This window comes from Drosophila sechellia, unplaced genomic scaffold, assembly GCF_004382195.2.
Source record: "Drosophila sechellia strain sech25 unplaced genomic scaffold, ASM438219v1 U_207, whole genome shotgun sequence".
Classification (NCBI taxonomy): Eukaryota; Metazoa; Arthropoda; class Insecta; order Diptera; family Drosophilidae; genus Drosophila; species Drosophila sechellia.
The window spans coordinates 93,509-115,710 of record NW_022611147.1 but is presented as its reverse complement, the minus strand read 5'-3'; the positions used below and the strand labels follow the sequence as shown (position 1 = coordinate 115,710).

General features: G+C 42.4%; 1 protein-coding gene and 6 long non-coding RNA genes across 11 annotated transcripts; all 7 read right to left on the bottom strand.

Moving 5' to 3' along the window:
- Positions 1-5,605: 5,605 nt before the first annotated feature.
- On the bottom strand, positions 5,606-6,211 carry LOC116802713. Its single transcript, XR_004363076.1, has 3 exons — positions 5,763-6,211; positions 5,680-5,705; positions 5,606-5,621 (listed from the first exon to the last, which is right to left on the bottom strand). It is a non-coding gene; the product is annotated as an uncharacterized LOC116802713 (long non-coding RNA).
- Positions 6,212-7,311: 1,100 nt separating this feature from the next.
- LOC116802715 lies at positions 7,312-7,691 on the bottom strand. The gene is made up of 3 exons (XR_004363078.1): positions 7,675-7,691; positions 7,591-7,616; positions 7,312-7,532 (listed from the first exon to the last, which is right to left on the bottom strand). It is a non-coding gene; the product is annotated as an uncharacterized LOC116802715 (long non-coding RNA).
- A 1,065-nt stretch (positions 7,692-8,756) lies between these two features.
- On the bottom strand, positions 8,757-9,521 carry LOC116802714. The gene is made up of 2 exons (XR_004363077.1): positions 9,210-9,521; positions 8,757-9,142 (listed from the first exon to the last, which is right to left on the bottom strand). It is a non-coding gene; the product is annotated as an uncharacterized LOC116802714 (long non-coding RNA).
- A 337-nt stretch (positions 9,522-9,858) lies between these two features.
- Positions 9,859-10,551, bottom strand: LOC116802711. Its single transcript, XR_004363071.1, has 3 exons — positions 10,015-10,551; positions 9,932-9,957; positions 9,859-9,873 (listed from the first exon to the last, which is right to left on the bottom strand). It is a non-coding gene; the product is annotated as an uncharacterized LOC116802711 (long non-coding RNA).
- Positions 10,552-14,603: 4,052 nt separating this feature from the next.
- LOC116802722 lies at positions 14,604-15,944 on the bottom strand. Of its 3 annotated transcripts, XR_004363092.1 has the most exons (5): positions 15,633-15,944; positions 15,306-15,565; positions 15,042-15,245; positions 14,856-14,931; positions 14,604-14,800 (listed from the first exon to the last, which is right to left on the bottom strand). It is a non-coding gene; the product is annotated as an uncharacterized LOC116802722 (long non-coding RNA). The 3 variants fall into 3 exon arrangements; XR_004363091.1 differs by having other exon boundaries at positions 15,306-15,942; XR_004363090.1 differs by lacking the exons at positions 15,042-15,245; positions 15,306-15,565; positions 15,633-15,944 and having other exon boundaries at positions 14,856-15,035.
- Positions 15,945-16,281: 337 nt separating this feature from the next.
- LOC116802716 lies at positions 16,282-16,974 on the bottom strand. Its single transcript, XR_004363079.1, has 3 exons — positions 16,438-16,974; positions 16,355-16,380; positions 16,282-16,296 (listed from the first exon to the last, which is right to left on the bottom strand). It is a non-coding gene; the product is annotated as an uncharacterized LOC116802716 (long non-coding RNA).
- A 654-nt stretch (positions 16,975-17,628) lies between these two features.
- LOC116802717 lies at positions 17,629-22,202 on the bottom strand. 3 transcript variants are annotated; one of them, XR_004363081.1, is made up of 6 exons: positions 22,164-22,202; positions 21,943-22,091; positions 21,496-21,873; positions 21,157-21,441; positions 19,984-21,102; positions 17,629-19,921 (listed from the first exon to the last, which is right to left on the bottom strand). XR_004363081.1 is itself a non-coding variant. In XM_032727053.1 (4 exons), exons 3-4 carry the CDS (start codon positions 20,546-20,548, stop codon positions 19,801-19,803), a joined length of 633 nt encoding a protein of 210 aa, XP_032582944.1. In that variant the 5' UTR covers positions 20,549-21,102; positions 21,157-21,441; positions 21,496-21,873; the 3' UTR covers positions 17,629-19,800. The 3 variants fall into 3 exon arrangements, 1 of the variants encoding a protein (XP_032582944.1); XR_004363080.1 differs by having other exon boundaries at positions 20,037-21,102; XM_032727053.1 differs by lacking the exons at positions 21,943-22,091; positions 22,164-22,202 and having other exon boundaries at positions 20,037-21,102.

The following is a 22,202-nucleotide window of genomic DNA, read 5'->3' as shown; positions in this document are numbered from 1 at the left end:
AAAGTTGTGGATGCGGAACAGAATTCATTCTGTCTCCGTACCTCCACCTACAAAGTATAAATCAATAAACAATTAAATTAAATTTATTTAATTAAAACAAACGCGCTTCGCTTGCCTATTACTTTCACGCGCAAACTTAACAAAATTCGTTCGTCAATAGACAAATTAATTGTTATAAATTGTCTTCCGGCCGCAAAGTAATAAACCGCGACAACAATTAACATTGAGTGGTCTAAAGAAAACGAATAAATAAACAGTAATTGTGCAACCGTGAAAAAAAAACCGCTAAAAGACGCCGCCCCAACCAAAGGAAACCAGGAGAAGGAAAGCAGAGGGAAAGGAAGAAATTACACCTGGAGAAATTTTAGAAGAGAAGGAGGAATTCCAAAGCAAAGAAACGAAAAACCGGAGAACACATTAAATCAAAAATCAAGGGTATTTATACCACCACAACTATTGCAATATTTTTTATTTTTAATAAAATAATATATATTTCAAATAAAATAAAAAACAAGCATGTCCAGTTCTGACCACCTTTTCTCTGAAGACGAGGTACTTTCAATTTCCTCTAGCGAGCAATCTTCCCCTATTCACGTAAATATTTCGCCTATGTCTCACGGGTCTGGCAATTCCCTGGTTAATAACACCAATATTAACCAGAAGAAATTGCCTTTAAATCAAAAGAAAAGCCCAAATAATTCTTCTTGGGTAGCCATGAATTTCTTTAATTCCCTTTCTCTGAATATGAAAGAGAATATAAATGCCAAAAATGCCCAAAGAGACCCCCTCTCGATCACCAATACTGCTGCAGTCAATGTTGGCGCCAAAAGCAGCATCTCGAAGGGGAAATCGCCTTCTTCTCCTCCACTCTCTTCACAAATACAAAAGCGAAATTCACTCCCCACAATGACTCATACAAATACATGCGCACACTCAAACAACTACGCTACTCAAAGACAGTTTTTATCCACCACAGCGACCTGCACCAATGCAGCCGCAGCCACTAATACGGACACAGAATCAAGAGGCGCCAAACCGAGCGACGCTATGGGAAATTTCCCCTCTCTACCACACATCGACAACGCAGAGAAAAATCTCAGCTCGTCCACCAAAATTGGACTTAATGCTTTTTCCCCTCCTACTCACACACACACACAAATAAATAAAGCCACCAAAACTCCCGCGCTTGCCAATCTTGACTCTTATCTCAAAAAAGCCAATGATATTGACAGTGGGGAAATCGATTCCCCACTTATACAAATTAACGAAAGCAAGCAGGAGGAAAGGCCTAGTACAACCGTCAACGCTTTTTGGTCTATTTTTAACCCTAAGCCAGACATTTCTAAACTCAGCCTAAGCAAGAAACCCACCATTCGCTCTGTAAATACTGGGAAAAGAAGCACTTCCCCTCATTATATGAGTGCTTCTTTAGGCCCTGATGCTCAGGGTGATTTAAAATTAAAATCCAACAACAGACCCATGCCCACTGTGGGGAATTTAACAACAACTCCCAACTTTAGCCGGCCTGCTGCCAAGCGGGACTTATTTAACTCACCGTCCAAGAGCCCAGACGAGCAGCCCATGAGTTTCTCGGAAGTGGTTGCTGGAACAGGTCCAATTTTTGTGGCACCCTCAGTTCCGGCTCCAATTACGAAAACCCCGGCCAAGAGAACTAACGACGATCTGGACTGCTCCAGTTTCAAGACGCCAAATAAACGATTATGCGTGACCACCAATTTCAAATCTCCCAGCATTTTCCCACCTCTCACCACACCCGTTTTCCAAAGCAAGGCAGCCAAATCTGTATATGAGGAATCCAAAACCAGGAATCGACTCTCACACCAGCCGTTACCCTGCAGCACCAATGCTCCTGCACGCAGCGCAACGACGACACCCCCTCAAAATACAGATGCTGAGCTGCCACCTTGGAAACTTGTGCCACTAAGCTGCAGAGCGCCACCCATACTCGTTGACGACGTCAAAGAAATTGTCCCGCTCCTGGAAAAGCTAAACTATACAGCAGGAGTCTCCAGTTACACCACCAGGGCAACTGAAGGGAACGGGGTCAGGATCCAGGCTAAGGACATGATCGCCTACCACAAAATCAAAGATGTCCTTATAGCAAACGGCTTTCCTCTATTCACTAACCAGCCAAAGTCCGAGAGGGGCTTCCGAGTAGTAATCAGACATCTCCACCACTCCACTCCATGCTCGTGGATTGTCAAGGAGTTGCTGACGCTCGGATTCTCAGCGCGCTTCGTCAGAAATATGACGAACCCGGCTACAGGTGGCCCCATGCGCATGTTTGAAGTGGAGATCGTCACGGCCAAGGACGGCAGTCATGACAAAATCATCTCACTCAAACAAATCGGTGGGCAAAGAGTGGATATTGAAAGGAAAAACAGAACACGGGAGCCGGTCCAATGCTACAGATGCCAGGGCTACAGGCATGCCAAAAACTCGTGCATGAGACCACCAAAATGCATGAAATGCGCTGGCGACCACCTGTCATCCTGTTGCACCAAGCCAAGAACCACCCCTGCTACCTGCGTCAACTGCTCTGGAGAGCACATTAGTGCATACAAGGGATGCCCCGTTTACAAGGCAGAAAAACAAAAGCTTGCGGCCAACAACATTGACACAAACAAAATACGCACAATTAAAGACGCAACTAACAACTTCTATAGACGTCAAGGCCCTCCTCCACGCAATAATACCCCACGGCTGCCACACAGCTCAGCGATCCTGAACAGATCAATCGCTGAAGCTCGCCAGGAGGCAGCCAGAAAGTCAATGTCAAATCCTTTCCGACAAAATATTAACGACAGAAGGCCACGATTTTCCTCGCATGACACTGCCATTCAGATGCGTCTGAATAAATGGCGCCGAAACTCAAACAATATACCCAAAAAGGGTAGGAAAACTTCAAAAAACAATGCAAAGCCAAGACTGGTATCCAAGACAAGCAATCCAGCGCAAAGGCATCTGGAAAATTACCAGGACATGCTCCGAAAACAAAGGAGTGAAGAAAATGACCAGGAACCTGAAAAAGGTAACTCAAATCCCAGCCAAGCTAGCAATGACAGCCCTCCGACCACCAGCAGAGCTGCCAGAGCTAGTTTTAAACCAAGAGTTATTGATGTAGCCACACCATCGCCAAGAAACTCCAATCATTTCCTACAAAAAGGATTATCGGACGATCCCACAAGAAACTTAGCAAATAGAGTCGACAATTTAGAAAAGAAAATCGACATTTTATTGGCATTAATTACTCAAGGAAGAGACAACAATCTTGACATGGATACATCCAATTAAATTACAAATACTTATATCTATTAAAACGACATCTTTATCTGATGAAAAAGCGCACTTCTGTCTGCCTCCAAACTCTCTCAAAACTCAGACTGACGAGCGCCTACAAGAACTGACGCTAAAACCTAAAAATAAAAAACAATTAATCATTAACAAATTAAACAACAATCAAATGCACTTACCTACTTGACCACAGCCAACTGCTGATCCACATCTAACGCAACCGACAAGAGGAGGCGGGCTTCGCAAAAACATAATGAAATCGCCACTTTTCGCGACTATAAACACTAAAAATTAATAATCCTAAGACGCCGTCTCCACCTCCTGATGCCATTGCACTAATTAGGATCACTAGCGCGGAGCAGACACCACATTTAAAAGCTTCAAAATCTGTCCCCAAATTGCATAATTTTCCTCAGGGTGTATCTTCAAAGAATTCCTTCCTAACCTGTAATGAAAGGAAAACAAATAAGAATGCAATACATAAACTAATCAAGGACACATAAATAATAACAAACCGGACAGACAAAGTAGCAGATGCTAGTGGACAGCTCCATCCTGCTGATGACAAGCACGCAGCTCCAGCTTCAAAGATTCCAACTATTGAAACAAAGGAACACAAGCTATTACTGGGAAATTTATATTTAAAATGTAATACTTATCTAATTGCAAACTTGTTGACTCCAAAATTGCGGCATTCCAGCTGCAATAACACAATAACAAGGGCCTCCAACTTAGCCCTCACAAAACGTACCTGAAAATCAAAAAAATCAACGCAATTATAAAAGCAATAAATACTCCCAAGACTAGTTTCCTCCTAAAGTACCTGAAAAACAATAATAAACGCTACTATATAAACAAATATACACCAATATAGTACTTACCTTAAATTAAATCCCACTCAATGTACCTGAAACTACAAAAAAAAATTAATGCAATCATAAAAAACAAATAACATATATAATACTTACCAAATACTATTTTTGCATCCATTTCCATGCCTATTTCGTTGCGGCGGCCCTCTGCAACAAACCTCGAACCGGCGGCCCCAAGCTGCCACTCCTGGCGATACGGCCACAAGATGCGGCGCATATGGCTTCTCTCGGTGATAGACCGAGCTACAATCCTCACTGACGACTTCACGAGACGAACTCCACCATCATAATGCCAGCAGCTCTACAAAAACGCAATGACAGCTGCGTGGGATTATATTCATGCCACTGACGATACAACTTACCTTCACTAAACTAAACGACCGCGGCGAGGGATGCTGAAACCGAGTACAAATAACCTGCAACACCGGCCGGACATATTTGTTGCAAGTGGCCCACTTCCAGCGGCCGCAACAGACCACTGCAAAAATCCAACAAATCTTACCTGTGATGACTCCTGAGACTTCCCAGCGACTCGGTGCTTCCGTCCTTCTGGCGGGGGTACCTGAAAAGAAATAAATAAAACAATCTTAGCCTAAAATTTTAATGTTTATTGTAAAATAATTTCATTTTAAAAATGTAAACAAAACATGCAAGTCAATAATGTTACCAATCCATGTCATTGTCTGAAATCCAAGTCTATAAAAATACTAACTATAACTTAATACTACTTATGTCCAAGCCCCAAACTCACCCCAAGCTATGTTAAACTCCAAAATTCAAATTATTGTACCTATATATTGCATAAAATGTAATCAAAGGCAAAATAAAGTAGTGGATGCGGAACAGAATTCATTCTGTCTCCGTACCTCCACCTGAAATGTAAAAAACACAAAAAGTTGACAATTTTATGATGCCGTCTCCATCTCCTGACGCCATTGCACAAATAAGGACCACTTGCGTGGCACAGATGCCACATCAATATGCTGCAAAATTTGTCCTCAAATTGTATATTTCTCCTCAGTTCTGCATCATCGACGAATTCTCTCTTAACCTGTAATAAAAGGAAAATAAATACGAATGTATACAAAAATTACTCAAGGACAATTAAATAATAACAAACCGGACAGAAAAGGTAGCTGACGCTAGTTGACGGCTCCATCCTGCTGACGACAAGCACACAGCTCCAGCTTCAAAGACCTCAACTATTGAAATAAGGGAACACAAGCTATTACTGGGAAAAATATTTTTATAATATAATACTTATCTAATTGACAATTTGAAGACTCCAAAATCGCGGCATTCCAGCTGCAATAACACAATAACAAGGGCCTCAAATTTAGCCCTTACAAAACGTACCTGAAAAGCAAAAAAAAAATCAACGCAATTATTAAAGCAACACAATACTTACCCCAGACTAGCTTGCTCCTCAAGTACCTGAAAAATAATAATAAACGCAACTATATAAACAAATATACATCAATATAAGACTTACCTTAAATTAAATTCCACTCAACGTACCTGAAACAACATAAATTTATGCAATCATAAAAAACAAATAGCATATATAATACTTACCAAATACTATTTTTGCATTCACTTCCATGGCTATTCCGTTGCGGCGGCCCTCTGCAACAAATCTCGAACCGGCGGCCCCAAGCTGCCAATCCTGACGCTATGGCCACAAGACGCGGCGCACCTGGCTTCTCTCGGTGACAGACCGAGCTACAATCCGCACTGACGACTTCTCTGCCACAACAAGACGAACAGCAGCTCTATAAATACGCAATGACAGCTGCGCGGGATTCATCTTGCCACTGACGATAACCAAATGACGGCTGCGCTGGATGTTGCAACCGAGAACAAAGCACCTGCTACGCCGGCCGGACACACTTATTGCAAGTGGCCCACTCTCAGCGACCGCAACAGATTACAGCCAACTTACAACAAAAACTCACCTGTAATGACAACTAATGCTCCTCAGCGACTCGATGCTTCCGTCCTTCTGGCGGGAGTACCTGAAAAGAAACAAACTGTATAATGTCAGTCTCTAATTTCAATGTTTTTTGTAAAATCACTACAATTTATTAATGTAAACAAAACATGCAAGACGATAATGTAACCAGTCCATGTCTCTGTCTATAATCTAAAGCCTACGAAAAAAAATACTAACTTATTATTAAATACTAACTATGTCCAAGCCCCAAACTCACCTCATGCAATGTTAAACTCTAAATTCAAATAATTGTACCTACATATTGCATAAAATGTAATCAAAGGCAAAATAAATTTGTGGATGCGGAACGGAATTCATTCTGTCTCCGTACCTCCACCTACAAAGTAAACTCCAATCATTTCTTAAAAAAAGGATCATCGGACGACCCCACAAGAAATTTAGCAATTAGAGTCGACAATTTAGAAAAGAAAATCGACATTTTATTGGCATTAATTACTCAAGGAAGAGACAACAATCTTGACATGGATACATCCAATTAAATTTACAAATACTTATATCTATTAAAACGACATTTTATAAAGCTTCAAAATCAGTCCCCAAATTGCATAATTTTCCTCAGTCTGTATCTTCAAAGAATTCTCTCCTAACCTGTAATGAAAGGAAAACAAATAAGAATGCAATACATAAATTAATCAAGGACACATAAATAATAACAAACCTGACAGACAAAGTAGCAGATGCTAGTGGACAGCTCCATCCTGCTGACGACAAGCACGTAGCTCCAGCTTCAAAGACATCAACTATTGAAACAAAGGAACACAAGCTATTACTGGGAAATTTATATTTAAAATGTAATACTTATCTAATTGCAAACTTGATGACTCCAAAATTGCGGCATTCCAGCTGCAATAACACAATAACAAGAGCCTCCAACTTAGCCCTCACAAAACGTACCTGAAAAGCAAAAAATCAACGCAATTATAAAAGCAATAAATACTCCCAAGACTAGTTTCGTCCTAAAGTACCTGAAAAACAATAATAAACGCTACTATATAAACAAAGATACACCAAAATAATACTTACCTTAAATTAAATTCCACTCAATGCACCTGAAACAACAAAAATTAATGCAAACATAATTAACAAATAGCATATATAATACTTACCAAATACTATTCTTGCATCCATTTCCATGCCTATTTAGTTGCGGCGGCCCTCTGCAACAAACCTCGAACCGGCGGCCCAAGCTGCCACTCCTGGCGATACGGCCACAAGACGCGGCGCACCTGGGCCTCCAACTTAGCCCTCACAAAACGTACCTGAAAAGCAAAAATCAACGCAATTATTAAATCAATAAATACTCACCCAAGACTAGTTTCCTCCTTAAGTACCTGAAAAACAATAACAAACGCTACTATATAAACAAACATACACAAATATAATACTTACCTTAAATTAATTTCCACTCAATGTACCTGAAACAACAAAAATTAATGCAATCATCAAATAACAACCAACAAATATTATACTTACCAAATTCTATTTTTACATCCATTTCCATGGCAATCTCGTTGCGGCGGCTCTCTGCAACAAATCTCGAACCGGCGGCCCCAAGCAACCAATCCTGAAGCTATGGCCACAAGACGCGATGCACCTGGCTCCCTTCGGTGATTGTCCGAACTACAATCCCCACAGACGACTTCTCTGCCACGAGACGAACTCCACGACCATAATGCCAGCAGCTCAATTAAAACGCATTGACGGCTGCGTTGGACAACTCGCAACTCCTCTTCCTGACGACCGGCAATATGCATCTGCAATACAAACGAACTCATTAAACAATTACATAAAACTGCCATTGACGATATAACGGATCTTCACCAAACGACGGCTGCGTGGGATGCCGCAGATGAGAACAAATCACCTGCAACATGTTGCAAGTGACTCGCTTCCAGCGGCCGCAACTGACCACAGCCAACTTACAACAAAACTTACCTGTGATGACTCCCGAGACTTCCCAGCGACTCGGTGCTTCCGTCCTTCTGGCGGAGGTACCTGAAAAGAAATAAATAAAGCAATGTTAGCCTAAAATGTTAATGTTTATTGTAAATTAATTTCATTTTAAAAATGTAAACTAAACATGCAAGTCAATAATGTTACCAATCCATGTCATTGTCTGAAATCCAAGTCTACAAAAATACTAACTATAATTTATACTAACTATGTCCAAGCCCCAAACTCACCCCAAGCTATGTTAAACTCAAAATCCAAATTATTGTACCTATATATTGCATAAAATGTAATCAAAGGCAAAATAAAGTAGTGGATGCGGAACAGAATTCATTCTGTCTCCGTACCTCCACCTGAAATGTTAAAAAAAAAAAAAAAAAAAACAGCTAACCAAAGTGAACAAGACGTAACGCAGCATACAAAATGGACGGACATAATGGAGACCAAAGTGAAGGATGGGCAACAGTGCTATCTATCTCCTCGGATGATAGCAACTGCTCGTCGTCACCGCCATCTGCTAGAGTCTCATCGCTGGAATCCTATGCCACAACATTTTAGCTTTAGAATATACATCCACCTAAAATCTTTCCCCATAATACTACAAATTTTCTTCTTACTATATTACTTAAACTTAAAACTACTACCTAAACTACTAGTACCTATAAAAATTGTAACTACCATAAGCTAAGGCTAACTTAACGTAAAATCCTAAATCTTAGATTCCAATTTAAATCATGGCGCGTATAACTGCCGCCAAGCAAATCAAAAATTTTCCTCGAAATTGAAATTCTTAAATAGCTCTCATAACCATGGTGCGCACAATCGCCGCCGATCCAAAACTGTAAAATGCCATAAATTGTAACTATATATTTTAAAACAAAATCAGAGTACAATAAAATGACAGCACCAACAGGCGCTGAGAATATTTAAAAAAAAAAAAAAAAAAAAATAAATCTCCGCAATACCGTTTTCTCAATGACTTCCCGACAACCTATAAAGAAAGGAAAATTAATAAAAATATAATACTAAATTAATCAAAGACACAGAAAATTGCAAACCTGACAGGCAATCCAGCAGATACAAAAATTCGCCCTCATCCTGCCGATGATGCGCACGTAAATCAGGAGACGGGCCTCACTATAGCAAAACAAAATCGCCAACTTTTGCGATTATAGATACAAAAAACCGACAATTTTATGATGCCGTCTCCATCTCCTGACGCCATTGCATAAATAAAGAGCAATTGCGTGGCGCAGATGCCACACCAACATCCTGCAAAACATGTCCTTAAATTGCATATTTCTCCTCAGTTCTGTATCTTCAACGAATTTTCCGCTAACCTGTAATGAAAGGAAATTAAATAAGAATGCGATACAAAAATTACCCAAGGACACATAAATAATAACAAACCGGACAGACAAAGTAGCAGATACTATTAGCCTGCTCCATCCTGCTGACGACAAGCACGCAGCTCCAGCCTCAAAGACTCCAACTATTGAAACAAGGGTACACAAGCTATTACTGGGAAATTTATATTTAAAATGTAATACTTATCTAATTGCAACTTGATGACTCCATATCTGCGGCATCCCAGCTGCAATTGCACAATAACAAAGGTCCTCCAAACCAGCTCTTACAAAACGTACCTGAAAAGCAAAAACAAAATCAACGCAATTATAAAAAATACTCAATACTCACCCCAGACAAGCTTCCTTTAAGTACCTGAAAAACAATAACAAACGCAATCATATAAACAAATATACACAAATATAATACTTACCTTAATTTAATTTCCACTCAATGTACCTGAAACAACAAAAATTAACGCAATCATAAAAAACAAATAACATATATAATACTTACCAAATACTATTTTTGCATCCATTTCCATGCCTATAACGTTACGACGGCCCTCTGTAACAAATCTCGAACTGGCGGCCCCAAGCTGCCAATCCCGACGATATGGCCACAAGACGCGGCGCACCTGGCTTCATTCGGTGATAGATCGAGCCACAATCCTCACTGACGACTTCTCTGCCACAACGAGACGAACTCCACCATCATAATGCCAGCAGCTCTATATAAACGCAATGACAGCTTCGTGGGATTACATTCTTGCCACTAACGATACAACTTACCTTAATCAAATGACCGCGGCGAGGGATGCTGAAACCGAGAACTACTAACCTGCAACGCCGGCCGGACATACTTGTTGCAAATGGCCCACTTCCAGTGGCCGCAACAGACCACTGCCAAAATGCAACAAAACTTACCTGTGATGACTCCTGAGGCCCTCAACGATGCGGTGCTCCTGCCCTTCTGGTGGGGGTACCTGAAAAGAAATAAATAAAACAATGTTAGTCTAAAATTTTAATGTTTATTGCAAATAATTTCATTTTAAAAAAAAATGTATACAAAACAAGCATATGATAATGTTACCAGCCCATGTCACTGTTATAATCTAAAGCCTACAAAGAAAAATACTAACTTAACATTAAATACTAAAATATGTCCAGCCCCAAACTCACCCCATGCTATGTTATACTCTAAAATTCAAATTATTGTACCTACATATTGCATTTATTGTAATCAAAGGCAAAATAAAATTGTGGATGCGGAACAGAATTCATTCTGTCTCCGTACCTCCACCTACAAAGTAAAAAGCTTCCTTCGGTGATTGTCCGAACTACAATCCCCACAGACGACTTCTCTGCCACGAGACGAACTCCACGACCATAATGCCAGCAGCTCAATAAAAACGCAATGACGGCTGCGCTGGACAACTCTTCGCAACTCTTCCTGACGACCGGCAATACGCATCTGCAATACAAACAAACTCACTAAACAATTGCATAAAGCTGCCATTGACGATATAATCGGATCTTCACCAAACGACGGCTGCGTGGGATGACGCAGCTGAGAATAAATCACCTGCAACTTGTTGCAAGTTGCCCACTTCCAGCGGCCGCAACAGACCACCGCCAAAATGCAACAAAACTTACCTGTGATGACTCCTGAGGCTCTCTGCGACGCGGTGCTCCTGTCCTTCTGATGGGGGTACCTGAAAAGAAACAAATAAAACAATGTTAGTCTAAAATTTTAATGTTTATTGCAAAATAATTTCATTTTAAAAATGTAAACAAACATGCAAGCTGATAATGTTACCAATCATGTCAATGTCTGAAATCCTTGCCTACAAAATACTAACTTAAAATTAATACTAACTAACTATGTCCAAGCCCCAAAAACTCACCCCATGCTATGTTAAACTCAAAAATTCAAATTATTGTACCTACATATTGCATTTATTGTAATCAAAGGCAAAATAAAGTTGTGGATGCGGAACAGAATTCATTCTGTCTCCGTACCTCCACCTACAAAGTTAAATACAACAAGACGAACAGCAGCTCTATAAATACGCAATGACAGCTGCGCGGGATTCATCTTGCCACTGACGATAACCAAATGACGGCTGCGCTGGATGTTGCAACCGAGAACAAAGCACCTGCTACGCCGGCCGGACACACTTATTGCAAGTGGCCCACTCTCAGCGACCGCAACAGATTACAGCCAACTTACAACAAAAACTCACCTGTAATGACAACTAATGCTCCTCAGCGACTCGATGCTTCCGTCCTTCTGGCGGGAGTACCTGAAAAGAAACAAATTGTATAATGTTAGTCTCTAATTTCAATGTTTTTTGTAAAATCACTACAATTTATTAATGTAAACAAAACATGCAAGACGATAATGTAACCAGTCCATGTCTCTGTCTATAATCTAAAGCCTACGAAAAAAAATACTAACTTATTATTAAATACTAACTATGTCCAAGCCCCAAACTCACCTCATGCAATGTTAAACTCTAAATTCAAATAATTGTACCTACATATTGCATAAAATGTAATCAAAGGCAAAATAAATTTGTGGATGCGGAACGGAATTCATTCTGTCTCCGTACCTCCACCTACAAAGTAAAAAAATATAATTACCAATACTGCTGCAGTCAATGTTGGCGCCAAAAGCAGCATCTCGAAGGGGAAATCGCCTTCTTCTCCTCCATTCTCTTCACAAATACAAAAGCGAAATTCACTCCCCACAATGACTCAAACAAATACAGGAGCATACTCAAACACCGACGCTACTCAAAGAGAGTCTTTACCCACCACAGCGACCAGCACTAATGCAGCCGCAGCCACTAATACGGACATAGAATTAAGAGGCGACAAACCGAGCGACGCTATGGGAAATTTCCCCTCGCTCTCACACAGCGACAGCGCAAAGAAAAATCCCAGCTCATCAACCAAAATTGGACGTAATGCTTTTTCCCCTCCTACTTATACACACACACAAATAAATAAAGCCACCAAAACTAATTTAGAAAACTCCTCTAGATCTGCCGCGCTTGCCAATCTTGACTCTTATCTCAAAAAGACAATGATAATGACAGTGGGGAAATCGTTTCCCCACTTATACAAATTAACGAAAGCAAGCAGGAGGAAAAACCTAGTACAACTGTCAACGCTTTTTGGTCAATTTTTAACCCTAAGCCGGACATTTCTAAACTCAGCCTAAACAAGAAACCCACCATTCGCTCTGTAAATACTGGGAAAAGAAGCACTTCCCCTCATCATAGGAGTGATTCTTTACGCCCTGATGCCCTGGGTGATTTAAAATCAAAACCCAACAATAGATCCATGCCCACTGTGGGGAATTTAGCAACAACTCGCACCCTTAGTCGGCCTGCCGCCAAGCGGGACTTATTTAAATCACCGTCCAAGAGCCCAGACGAGCAGCCCATGAGTTTCTCGGAAGTGGTTGCTGGAACAGGTCCAATCTTAGTGGCACCTTCAGTTCCGGCGCCAACTACAAAAACCCCGGCCAAGAGAACTAATGACGACCTGGACTGCTCCAGTTTTAAGACGCCAAGTAAACGATTATGCGTGACCACCAATCTCAAGTCTCCCAGCATTTTCCCACCCCTCACCACACCCGTTTTTCAAAGCAAGGCAGCCAAATCTGTATATGAGGAATCCAAAACTAGGAATCTACACTCACACCAGCCGTTACCCTGCAGCACCAATGCTCCTGCACGCAGCGCAACGATGCCACCTCCTCAAAATACAGATGCTGAGCTGCCACCTTGGAAACTTGTGCCACTAAGCTGCAGAGCTCCACCCATACTTGTCGACGATGTTAAAGAAATTGTCCCGCTCCTGGAAAAACTAAATTATACAGCAGGAGTCTCCAGCTACACTACCAGGGCAACTGAAGGGAACGGGGTCAGGATTCAGGCTAAGGACATGACCGCCTACCACAAAATTAAAGATGTCCTTATAGCAAACGGCTTTCCCCTATTCTCCAACCAGCCAAAGTCCGAGAGGGGCTTCCGAGTTGTAATCAGACATCTCCACCACTCCACTCCATGCTCGTGGATTGTCAAGGAGTTGCTGACGCTCGGATTCTCAGCGCGCTTCGTCAGAAACATGACGAATCCGGCTACAGGTGGCCCCATGCGAATGTTTGAAGTGGAGATTGTCATGGCCAAGGACGGCAGTCATGACAAAATTATCTCACTCAAACAAATTGGTGGGCAAAGGGTGGATATTGAAAGGAAAAACAGGACACGGGAGCCGGTCCAGTGCTACAGATGCCAGGGCTACAGGCATGCCAAAAACTCATGCATGAGGCCACCAAGATGCATGAAATGCGCTGGCGATCACCTGTCATCCTGCTGCACTAAGCCAAGAACCACCCCTGCTACCTGCGTCAACTGCTCTGGAGAGCACATTAGTGCATACAAGGGATGCCCCGTTTACAAGGCCGAAAAACAAAAGCTTGCGGCTAACAATATCGACATAAACAAAATACGTACAATTAAAGACGCAACTAACAACTTCTATAAACGTCAAGGCCCTCCTCCACGCAATAACACCCCACGGCTTCCACACAGCTCAACAATCCTGAGCAGATCAATTGCTGAAGCACGCCAGGAGGCTGCCAGAAAGTCGGTGTCAAATCCTTTCCGACAGAACATGAATGACAGAAGGCCACGCTTTTCCTCCCATGACACTGCCATTCAGACGCGACTGAATAAATGGCGCCGAAACACTAATAAATTACCCAAAAAGGGTAGGATTACATCAAAAAATAATGCAAAGACAAGACTTGCATCCAAGACAAGCAACCCAGCGCAAAGACACCTGGAAAATTACCAGGACATGCTCCGAAAACAAAGGAGTGAAGAAAATGACCAGGAACCTGAAAAAGGTTCTTCAAATCCCACGCAAGTTAGCAAAGACAGCCCTCCTACCACCAGCAGAGCTGCCAGAGCTAGCTTCAAACCAAGATTTATTGATGAAGCCATGCAATCGCCAAGAAACTCCAATCTTAACTCACAAAAAGGCTTCTCTGACGGCCCCACAACAACCTTAGCAAACAGAGTCGACAACTTAGAAAAGAAAATTGACATTTTAATGGCCTTAATCTTACAAATAAGAAACAATAATCTTGACATGGACACATCAAATTAAATCTATATCCTCTTACATCTAAATAAACGATATCTTTATCCGATGGAAAAGCGCACGTCTGTCTGCTTATAAACCTCCTCCACTGTCACCACCCTTCTCGACGCAGCCTAATTTATCTGGAATAATAATTCAATTAGTGGATGGCACAAAAACAATAAACAATACCCTCACCTCAACGCATCCGGATGAGCAATCCTAAGACAACGCACTCCAGCTGATCCTGACGAAACGATGCGGAGAAAACCAACTAGGACATAAAGGATGAATCGGTAGATCGATATGAAAAGGATTAGTGTGGCAGAAACATGATGAATAAAAGGCGACTCGCTGCAGCAATTTATGCACAACGTCACTTACCTGAACTTTCTTCGCCACACAGTCCCTGGTAGTATCCCTTATCACCGATACAATCTACTTGCAGTGCTGCGCTGCAATTGACGGGCCATATAAGCTGCCTATGCTCCGATCAGGGCACCTTGCGCGGAGCAGCAAAATCTATCCTTCCTGCTACTCTGATAATCTTCCAGATCGACGAGCGCCTACATTAGTTGACGCTAAAACCTGAAAACAAATCAATTAACCAATAAGAAAATAAACAAAACAAATAAATAAAGCACTTACCTCAATAACCAGAGCCAACTGGTGATCCAACACAACCATCAAGAGAAGACCGGCTCCGCAAAAGAAAAACAAAATCGCCACCTTTCGCGATTATAAACACAAAAAACTGACAACCTTACAACGCCGTCTCCATCTCCTGATGCCACTGCACTCACAAGGATCACTATCCCGGAACTAACTTCATATTAAAATGAATTAAAATCCGTCTCCAAATTGTATAAATCTCCGCAATACCGTTTTCTCAATGACTTCCCGACAACCTATAAAGAAAGGAAAATTAATAAAAATATAATACTAAATTAATCAAAGACACAGAAAATTGCAAACCTGACAGGCAATCCAGCAGATACAAAAATTCGCCCTCATCCTGCCGATGATGCGCACGTAAATCAGGAGACGGGCCTCACTATAGCAAAACAAAATCGCCAACTTTTGCGATTATAGATACAAAAAACCGACAATTTTATGATGCCGTCTCCATCTCCTGACGCCATTGCATAAATAAAGAGCAATTGCGTGGCGCAGATGCCACACCAACATCCTGCAAAACATGTCCTTAAATTGCATATTTCTCCTCAGTTCTGTATCTTCAACGAATTTTCCGCTAACCTGTAATGAAAGGAAATTAAATAAGAATGCGATACAAAAATTACCCAAGGACACATAAATAATAACAAACCGGACAGACAAAGTAGCAGATACTATTAGCCTGCTCCATCCTGCTGACGACAAGCACGCAGCTCCAGCCTCAAAGACTCCAACTATTGAAACAAGGGTACACAAGCTATTACTGGGAAATTTATATTTAAAATGTAATACTTATCTAATTGCAACTTGATGACTCCATATCTGCGGCATCCCAGCTGCAATTGCACAATAACAAAGGTCCTCCAAACCAGCTCTTACAAAACGTACCTGAAAAGCAAAAACAAAATCAACGCAATTATAAAAAATACTCAATACTCACCCCAGACAAGCTTCCTTTAAGTACCTGAAAAACAATAACAAACGCAATCATATAAACAAATATACACAAATATAATACTTACCTTAATTTAATTTCCACTCAATGTACCTGAAACAACAAAAATTAACGCAATCATAAAAAACAAATAACATATATAATACTTACCAAATACTATTTTTGCATCCATTTCCATGCCTATAACGTTACGACGGCCCTCTGTAACAAATCTCGAACTGGCGGCCCCAAGCTGCCAATCCCGACGATATGGCCACAAGACGCGGCGCACCTGGCTTCATTCGGTGATAGATCGAGCCACAATCCTCACTGACGACTTCTCTGCCACAACGAGACGAACTCCACCATCATAATGCCAGCAGCTCTATATAAACGCAATGACAGCTTCGTGGGATTACATTCTTGCCACTAACGATACAACTTACCTTAATCAAATGACCGCGGCGAGGGATGCTGAAACCGAGAACTACTAACCTGCAACGCCGGCCGGACATACTTGTTACAAATGGCCCACTTCCAGTGGCCGCAACAGACCACTGCCAAAATGCAACAAAACTTACCTGTGATGACTCCTGAGGCCCTCAACGATGCGGTGCTCCTGCCCTTCTGGTGGGGGTACCTGAAAAGAAATAAATAAAACAATGTTAGTCTAAAATTTTAATGTTTATTGCAAATAATTTCATTTTAAAAAAAAATGTATACAAAACAAGCATATGATAATGTTACCAGCCCATGTCACTGTTATAATCTAAAGCCTACAAAGAAAAATACTAACTTAACATTAAATACTAAAATATGTCCAGCCCCAAACTCACCCCATGCTATGTTATACTCTAAAATTCAAATTATTGTACCTACATATTGCATTTATTGTAATCAAAGGCAAAATAAAATTGTGGATGCGGAACAGAATTCATTCTGTCTCCGTACCTCCACCTACAAAGTAAAATCAACTCCCTCCCCAAGAATACCTGACAATCGCAGAAGAATGCATGGACAAGCTAACAGAAATAGTCACACCCTTACACTAGACGAAAACACAAGCAGATTGTTGGAAGAAAAACGGATACTAAGAAGAATCTTTAAAGCTACTAGAATGGACGAGGACAAAGCTAAACTAAAAGCAGCTGAAAATCGACTAAAAAAAGCGGTAAAAATCTTGAGAGAAAAGAGAATTAATAAACAAATTGAAGGAATAGACACGAATAACCCGGACAGAATGAGGAAAATGTGGAGACTGCTAAATGTAGGAAAAAAGACAAATCAACCGAATTTTCCCCTCAAATTAGAAACCAAAGGAGGCCCCAAATGGACGAAAACAATAAAGGAGACAACTGAAGCTTTTGTTTCCCACTTGGAAGGAAGATTTAAGCCAAATAATAATGTACCTGATTACCACATAGATATAGTTAATTCTGGACTAAGAACAATTAAGGAAAGCATGCTAACAGAAAGATATGATGTAAACAAAAACCCGCATAACCAACCTATTACGCTAAAGGAATTAAATGACGAAATTAAAAACTTAAAGAATAGTAAAGCACCGGGAAAAGACCTTCTAACAAACCAGCTTATAAAAACCCTACCGACTAAAGCTACTCTGTACCTTATTCTAATTTACAACTCGATACTTAGAATTGGATACTACCCAGACGCCTGGAAACATGCCCAAGTGAAGATGATATTGAAACCAGGGAAAAGTGTAAACGACCCGAAGTCATACAGACCGATTAGTCTACTCTCGGGCCTCTCTAAGATATTTGAAAGACTACTCCTAAAAAGACTTTTTAGGGTAGATCTATTCAAAAAAGCCATCCCACTTCACCAATTTGGCTTCAGAAAAGAGCACGGAACCGAGCAGCAAATAGCCAGGGTCACCCAGTTCATCCTCGAGGCCTATGAGCGAAAGGAATACTGCTCAGCGGTTTTCCTAGACATCTCTGAGGCTTTTGATAGGGTATGGCACGAAGGACTTTTGTTAAAACTAGCTAAAATATTACCATACAACCTATACATCATTCTGGAGAGCTACCTTACAAACAGAACGTTCGAGGTGAAAGACCAAGCTGGAGAGACTTCGAGAACAGGACAAATAGGCGCAGGGGTGCCTCAAGGAAGCAATCTTGGACCACTACTCTATTCTATCTTCTCCTCAGACATGCCTCTTCCATATATCCACCGCCCTTCACCAACAGAAAGAATTATGCTCTCAACTTACGCAGACGACACTATAGTACTCAGCTCAGCCATACTACCAACTGCCGCCACAAGAAACAATGAAAACTACCTCAAGACATTTTCGGACTGGGCAGACAAATGGGGTATCTCAGTAAATGCTTCCAAAACAGGACATGTCATCTATACATTAAAAAACGACATACCTACAAACCTAAAGACTGTGAAGATTAAGGGTCAAGCTATAAAAAAGGAAAGCAAGCAATCATACCTTGGCGTAGTCCTTGACAGCAAACTAACACTTAGTCCTCACGTCACAAAGGTAGTGGGCAAATACTTGACAGCCTATAGAAAAATGTCATGGATTTTAAATGAAAGAAGTAAACTCCCTACTAATACTAAGATGCTGATCCTCAAATCAGTTCTATCGCCAATATGGCAGTACGCCATAGCTGCATGGGGTCCCCTTGTGACAGATGCACAAATAAGACGGCTCCAAGTTGAGGAAAACAAGAAAATGAGAGACATATGCAGAGCAGGAAGATACACGAAAAACCAAACTATAAGGGACCGGTTTTGTGTCAAAACAGTAGAAGAGTTCTATCAACAGGCTGTCCACAGGTTCTCAGAAACTACAAAATCGCACCCGAACATAGCTGTTCGCAGGATATTCTCTAGGCACTATATCCCGAATAGACTAGAAAAAAGCAGGCAGAGATACTTGAAAATGACAAGGGACCATATCACCCTAAAACAGACTGGACTGACTCTCTCACCTAAACTCTTAGAAATCCCAGACCTAGACGACTGCAGAACCTTAAAGAAGCGAAGCGAGAGAGAGAAAATAAGACAAACGCATCTAACTGAACTCCCTACCCTGCTAAGACTAGAGGAAGAGGAGAATGAGCTCAAAAGAATAAAAAAACAGGAAGAGAGGGAAAGAAAAGAAAGGGAAAATCAAAAGTGGCCCCCAGATAGATGGTGTGAATCGGATATAAACCGATATAATAGACAATATAGAAATGGCGATCTAACCAGGCAGGAAATGATAGAAAGATTCAGAGGGCAACCATTAAATGTACAACGAATAATCCTACCTGACTACGAAGGGGACTAAAATTAAATCAAAACAAACCAGGGTAGGTGCAGAAGGCAGAAATAACTAAACTGGCGGAAGGGGTGGCAAAAATATTGAAAAGAAATAAAGAAATACAAAAAGGCTAAAGGCTAAGTTCAGGTTACATAAAAAGGGAAAAGTGCTTATAGATATAATGGTAAAATTAACTTAACTAAACACCTACTGAATAACAAAATTATGATGGCTGGATGGCTGCGTATTTAAATGACTCTCCTGGCATGATTGAAGATCCATCTCTCCTTTCCGACCGAGGGATCTGCGACTCTACGGCTCCTGATGATCCATCTGCTGCTGTAATGGACGCCACACTGGCGGTCCAACCTAAAAGAAAGATAATAAGCATTAGTTTTCTTTCTTTTTCCTAATAAACTAAATCACCAAACTTCTACAACAAAAACAACAGCGCATCGGGCGACTGACAATAGATTTAGCTCACCAAGGCAGCAACAACAACAGCAGCAAGGCCAGCAACAGTGGCGGCAGAGACCAAGCGGTGAGCTGAACGGTTCGCTGGCCACACCCACCACTCCTGGAGGCCCTGAAAGAGGGAGCTGAAGTTCCTGATTTCTGAAGATCCGACTCCAATGTGACGCTCTCAGCTCCGAGCTCAGTGCCGGCGTTTGCAAATCCGGCTCTGTGAGGAAAGGATGCTTCAGCTCGTGGCGTTGTCTCTCTCCAGAGGCAGTAGTAGCAGCAACGGTAGCGGCAACGGGATCGGCGGCCAATGCCTGGCCGAGTAAATCCCAGTATCGGTCCTTTGGCGATGAGATACCGATTGGCGGTATGCGTCCATAGGGACTGCCTGGATTGATTGGGCAGGAGACGGCAGCGGGCCTGGACATGGGCGTCACCAGCAACATGGCAGCCATGCGCAGTCAATCTCCCGGTGGCAACAGTCTGGAAACGCAGCAACAGCGGCGCATGCAATCTCCGGAGTGATGGCAACATCTTCTTCTCACGCCAGCGGCAGCAACTCACACTCACACCAGCGGCAGCAACATCGGCAGCACCAGCATTTAATGTTTTGCAGCAGTTTCCATTTTACAGACTCGACCAGACTCCTCGCTTGGCCCCTGGCGATTTGCCCTGGAAAAAAGAAAGAAGCATGGATTAGTTTCTTCCCTTTCAGCTAAAGCATTAAATTGCTTTCCTGGACAACTGGCTTTTTCCTGTAGATGACGCTGGACTGCGGCGCATGCTCTCCCTCCCGCCACTGATGGGATGAGCGCATCAGGGTTGACGGGACGGACGAAAGGACAGACTCAGGAACTCCTGAGTTAGGATACTGGAGCGCCGTTAACTAGAGTATCCGCAAGCGGATGCTTATGCAGCGGCGAGGCGTCGGAAATCTGTTGGACGGAGCAGCATTTTGGGTATTCTTGCCCCATTAGCAGCAGATGGGGCAGCAAAGGCAGTGGTAGCAGTGTCAGCGCTCCTGGCAAACCGGCTTTTCCTTTTGAAGACGCGGGACTGGCATCTGGCGACTCACCAGCGTTTCCTCCCTGAAAGAAGAGAATATTAGAAGGAGCACGAGACCAACAACAGCCTTAACTTACCATGTCAGCGGCAACAGCAACAGCAGCAGCAAGACCAGAAACAACAACAACAAAAGCCCGACAACCTTCGGATAGCAACGGCGGCGCATGCATCTCTCGGAACAACAGCAGCAACAGAGGTGTCTCCTAGGTGCGAGCGCCGGTTCTGGTGTCAATCCTTACGTAGGCAGATCCATAATGCGGCGACACATCCACCTGCAGCAGCGCTAGCAGCGGTGGAGGCAGCAGCAGGAAGAATTCATTGCCACAGTAGCCAATTAGCACGCATCGGCGGCTGCTTTCACCCTGGAAAAAGAAGCATGGATTATATCGAACTACACTAAGTGGCGGCACACTCACCAGCAGCAGCAACAACAACAACAGCGGCAGCAGCAGCAGGAAATGATCACACCGCAAAATCCAATCGGCATTCCGAGGTCCGTGTTTCTCGCCTGTCTCTGGCCAGTAACAGGGGCCTGCGCGATGGACATGACGACGATGACCTGCCCTATGTACGGCCACAAGCTGGAATCGGCCCTGTGCTGCCCGCCTGATCTTTTCTAGGATAGCAACAACGGCAGAGGACCATGGATACAGGAGGCGGCACTGACGGCGGTCCTCAGACTTGCGTCTTCGCGCTGCGTAGGCGCAGATATCGACGGCAGCAACAGTGGCGGCAGCAGCTGGGAATGTTTATCTGCAGTCTCCGAGTGGCAATTCTGCCCATTTGTTATGGACCTGCAAATGTCAAGAAGGTACAAGCATTAGAGTCGGCTCAAATGGTAACATAAGTCAGACTGTACTCACGCACACACACACACACAAACCTAAGCCTTTAGATGACGCGGACTGCGGCACACGTTTCTCCTCCACAAGTTTGTGTGTGCACCAATGCTGACTGGCCACGCCGGCCGCTGCTTACCGGCATCTCCGCAGCATCAACGTTAACAGCACCACTGAAAGCAGAAACAGGTTTTACTATTGGGCAATGCACAGAAAAATTAAATATTACAATAAGAAATACATACACAAATTTTCGGCTTCGTTTCCGCTTGAAGTGAGACCCT